The sequence below is a fragment of the Triticum aestivum genome, chromosome 3D (genome assembly GCF_018294505.1).
Source record: "Triticum aestivum cultivar Chinese Spring chromosome 3D, IWGSC CS RefSeq v2.1, whole genome shotgun sequence".
In the NCBI taxonomy this organism is placed as follows: Eukaryota; Viridiplantae; Streptophyta; class Magnoliopsida; order Poales; family Poaceae; genus Triticum; species Triticum aestivum.
Genome location: NC_057802.1, coordinates 32,015,177 through 32,019,887, shown reverse-complemented (window position 1 = coordinate 32,019,887; position 4,711 = coordinate 32,015,177). Strand labels below are relative to the sequence as shown.

Here is a 4,711-nt window from a genome sequence, read left to right as displayed (position 1 = left end):
CGTGTCGTTTGTCTCTCTCGAAAACTAGATGCACGCAAAGTCATTGTCGCTCACACTTTATAAATGTTGTGCAATAAGCGAACCAACCTGTGATTGAATGGTTAGAGGGACAGTGGTATCCCCAGCCTAACAGGGTTCAAGTTCTGATGCTCTCATTATTTCTGGATTTATTTCAGAATTTTCGGCAATGAGCTTTCAGTGGGAGGAGACGTTCCCATCGACGACGAGGCGCCTACGGTGACTTTGTAAATCTCAAGATGATATGCCGGTTTAGTCTCTCGAAGGTGCTCATAGTAGAGTGTGCGTGTGTGCGTTCATACGGGCGAGTGTATGCGTGTGTGTATGAGCGCTTGCGTCTGTACTGTGTTTTAAAAAAAATGTTGTGCAAATAAGAAAACAAATGTCCCGGTCAATAAAAATCATCCTTTGTTGAAAAAAAAAGTGTCCCATTTTGATTATTTTTAAAGAGAACGAAATGATATTGCAGCGCATGCCCCTGTCTTTGCGCCAAAAAAAATATTCCATGAAATTGCAGCGTGTGGGTGAAAAATGAAGTAAACCCAGTTTCTTTTACTGCTCACCCACCACCCACTAGGCCACGCACGGCACGACTCGCAAATCACAACTGACCTCCAGGCGCAGAGGGAGAGGGAGAGACGCGCAGCAGAGCAGCCTTCCGCTTTCGCTGCATTACCAACAGCAACGCCGGCGGGCATCGCCCCGTCGGCATGGCCGACGCCGCCGCGCACGCCCCTGACGAGTTCAGCAAGTGGTGGGAGACCTTCAACAATGGCGGCGCCGCGGAAGATGAGCCGATGGTGGACTCCGACTCCGATTTCGAGCAAGGGGAGCAGGGCGCGGGGGAGGAGAATGCGGATGTGGTGGCGGGCGAGTGCGAACGGGAGGTGGAGCCGGAGGCCCTCGCCCCCGCCGGGAGGGAGGGCGGCAGCCGCGCCGCCCGCGATTGCGACGGTAATTAAGCGGGACACTCACTTCCTTAATTAATTTGGCAGCAGCATTAAGTTATTTTCCATTTTCGATCGCCACGAACATCACCTCTTGCTTTCGATTCCCGCATCGACCATCTCGTATGGCTTGGATTGGAGTTACGGAAATCGCGAGCAGCTTCTAGAATGCTTCGCGGATAGATTGGGGAATTTTTTTGGGGGGCTTCAGTAATTCAGTCCACAGTTTGAATCCTAATCAAGGGCCATCCAAATGTATTAAGAGAAATCAGTTCCCAGGAGCAGAGGTTGTGGTGCCACTGCATCGGACATGCGAATCTTCCTGCAATTAGTGCACACCTTGTAGAATTTAAGAATTCCACTACTATAATTAGTACTAGCTGAAGTGCAATTGATATTATATCTATGCCTATGAGATTGATTGGATTTTGAGATCTGAGTGGTGTTGCGAATGAAAATTTCTGTTGCAGAGAAGGAGATTTCTGAGGATGGCCATTTTCAGCTTGAAGGCGTGCTGCAGGGAATGAAGAGCGAAGCTGCCGCCGGACGAAATGCACCACAGGTTCCCGCAGCTGAGACCCAGAACGAAGAAGGTCAAGGTATAAATTGATCACACCTTGTTGCAATTGGTACTTACAGAACACAATATCCATGCTTCGTTATCTCTGAGATTGATTGAATTTTCTGCGGTGCATAAACGAAATGTTCAAATGCAGAGGAGTACGTTTCTGAGGATAACTACGTTGGAGGTGGGTTCCGAGGAAAGAAGAGGAAAGCAACCGTAACAGCTGGCAAACTGCAGACTGTTGGATCTGGGATCCCGAACAAAAATGCTCATGGTATAAAAAACATCATCAGTAGTTCTTAGTACTCGCATATTTCAAAATATACCCTCACTAGTTCTTATCAATATGACTATGAGATTGATTGGATTTTGACTCCTGAGTGGTGGTGCAAATGAAAATTGCAGTTGCGGAGGAGATTTCTGAGGATAGCCATTTTCAGCGTGAAGATGTGCTGCAGGGAAGGAACGGAGAAGCAGCCGCCAAACTAAATACACTGCGGGCTTCTGGAGATGAGATCCAGAACGAAAAAGATCAAGGTATAAAGAAGTATTGATCACCCTGGCTTGCAATATCCATGTATGCAGTTCATCATGAGTAGAATGCGTGCTTTGTTATCTCTGAGATTAATTGCAATTTTGAGTGGTGTGTGAATGGAATGTTCAAATGCAGAGGGGTATGTTTCTGAGGACAAGGTTGGAGGCGGGCAGCAAGGAAGGAAGAGGAAAACAACAGTGGTGCCCAACAAACAGCAAATGACTGGAATTAAGATCCGGAAGAAAAATGCTTATGGTATAAAAAGCACCATAACTAACTCTTAGTACTTGCATATTTCAAAATACTCCATGCCATTTCTCGGTAATATTTTGTATCAGTGCAGGTGAGTGTCTGAGAGTGCAGAATCAGATGCTGAGGCTGCAGCTTGTTCGCAAGACGAAAGAGCTTGAGGCTGAACAGATTCGGAGACTCGAGCTGGAATTGCATTTTATGAAAAAGGAGAACGAATTTCTGAAGAAGCAGCTTGAAGAGTTCAAAGCTGAGAATGAGTACTATAAGAAGACCGTAAGTTCTACACAGAATGCTCTATCATACCAACATGCCTCTAGATTAATTTCTTTCTTCACAAGCTAATTTGCAAATATGTTCCACTGTCTTACTATTGAGCAACCTGTAGATGTTCTGTGTATTACAAATTACTTTGAATTCTGCCTTATCCCTTACACTACAGTATGTTCCTAGGGCCATCGCATGTAGTTTCAGTCGGAAGCTATAGAATATATGCATTCAGCAAGTTCCATAGTAATTTTCTCATTGACATGTCAAAAAAATTGATATAGGGGTTATCACATCTTTCAATGGAATACTTTTTAGAAGCTGCACATGACTTGACTTGGTGGTATTCTTTCTTTTATTGCCAGTAAATCATCCATTTAGCTGGCATATGACCATGCCCCATGTCCTCTGCTTAAAACATCTGGTACTTCCGCTTACAAGCACTTGCATGTATTCACTGACTAGATCCTTTGTGTGTACCAGGCAAAGCCACAAAAAACCCGAAGGCTGTGCGGGTTCTGTAAGGAATATGTCGACCACGACTTCCGCAACTGCCCCGAGAGACGCGCTTCCGCTTGTTCTGAAGAAGACGACGGCTCCATCTAACATCCTGTGAAGTTATGCTGTGTTACACTAGGATCTGTAGAATCTGCTCGTGCGGCAGTGCGCAAGCCTTTTGTTGATTTTAGTGATGCTTTTGCAATTATATTAGCTCTAGTGACATCTAGTTACCACGTATCTTAGAAACAGGTTTGCTGCAGAAACATGAAATGTCTGCTGCACTTGATCTGTTAAGCTCCTCTGATGTTTATGTGAACCTGAAGGCTAGTCTGATTAGTATTGAATCTTCTGGGAAACAACGTAAGAGTACTAGCAAAGCAAAAGTTATTGGTTGTTCATTACTCTGTTGCCGGTAAATCCTCCATTTGCCCGCCATATGAGTATGCACATTGTAGGACTATGATTTGACCAGATAGTCAGAAGTCTGCACAAGGAGTTGTTCCTTGGTCGTCCTTCCCACACACTATGAAAGAAGGTGCGATTTAATTTAGGCCCGAACTTAAGCGTTAATCGGGCTTATTCTGATTGACTTAACTATTCAGGTTGGAGTTTCTCTGGTGATAAAACTGACAACAGGAATATTGATGACTTGGAAATGATGACAACAACAAACAACAACAAAGCCTTTAGTCCCAAATAAGTTGGGATAGGCTAGAGGTGAAACCCATAAGATCTTGCGACCAACTCATGGTTCTGGCACATGGATAGCAAGCTTCCACGCACCCTGTCCATGACTAGTTCTTTGGTGATACTTCAATCCTCCAAATCTCTCTTTACGGACTCCTCCCATGTCAAATTCGGTCTACCCCGACCTCTCTTGATCATGCTTTAGCCGTCCGCTATGCACTGGAGCTTTTGGAGGCCTGCGCTGAATATGCCCGAACTATCTCAGACGATGTTGGTCAAGCTTCTCTTCAATTGGTGATACCCCAACTCTATTCCGTATGTCATCATTCCGGACTCGATCCTTCCTTGTGTGACCACACATCCATCTCAATATGCGCATCTCCTCCACACCTATCTGTTGAGCATGTCACCAGCCAACACTCAGCGACATACAACATTGTGGGTCGAACCGCCGTCCTATAGAACTTCCCTTTTATCTTTTATGGCATTCATTGCACTCTCTTGTCACAGAGAATGCCAGAAGCTTGGCGCCACTTCATTCATCCGGCTTTGATTCGATGTTTCACATCTTCATCAATACCCCTATCTTTCTGCAGCATTGACCCCAAATATCGAAAGGTGTCCTTCCGAGGCACCACCTGCCCACCAAGGCTAACCTCCTCCTCCTCGCGCCTAGTAGTACTAAAACCGCACCTCATGTACTCGGTTTTAGTTTTACTAAACCTAAAGCTTTCGATTCCAAGGTTTGTCTCCATAACTCAAACTTCCTATTGACCCCCGTCCGACTATCGTCAACTAGCACCACATCATCCGCAAAGAGTGGGATATCTCCTTGTATATCCCTTATGACCTCATTCATCACCAAAGCAAAAAAGATAAGGGCTCAAAGCTGACCCCTGATGTAGTCATATCTTAATCGGGAAGTCATTAGTGTCGACATCA

General features: G+C 45.2%; 1 protein-coding gene across 1 annotated transcript; it reads left to right on the top strand.

The window, feature by feature from the left end:
• The first annotated feature begins 586 nt into the window (after positions 1-586).
• Positions 587-3,438, top strand: LOC123073949 (uncharacterized). Its single transcript, XM_044496931.1, has 7 exons — positions 587-972; positions 1,436-1,564; positions 1,682-1,804; positions 1,936-2,067; positions 2,201-2,320; positions 2,409-2,590; positions 3,065-3,438. Exons 1-7 carry the CDS (start codon positions 729-731, stop codon positions 3,185-3,187), a joined length of 1,053 nt encoding a protein of 350 aa, XP_044352866.1. The 5' UTR covers positions 587-728; the 3' UTR covers positions 3,188-3,438.
• Positions 3,439-4,711: the final 1,273 nt, after the last annotated feature.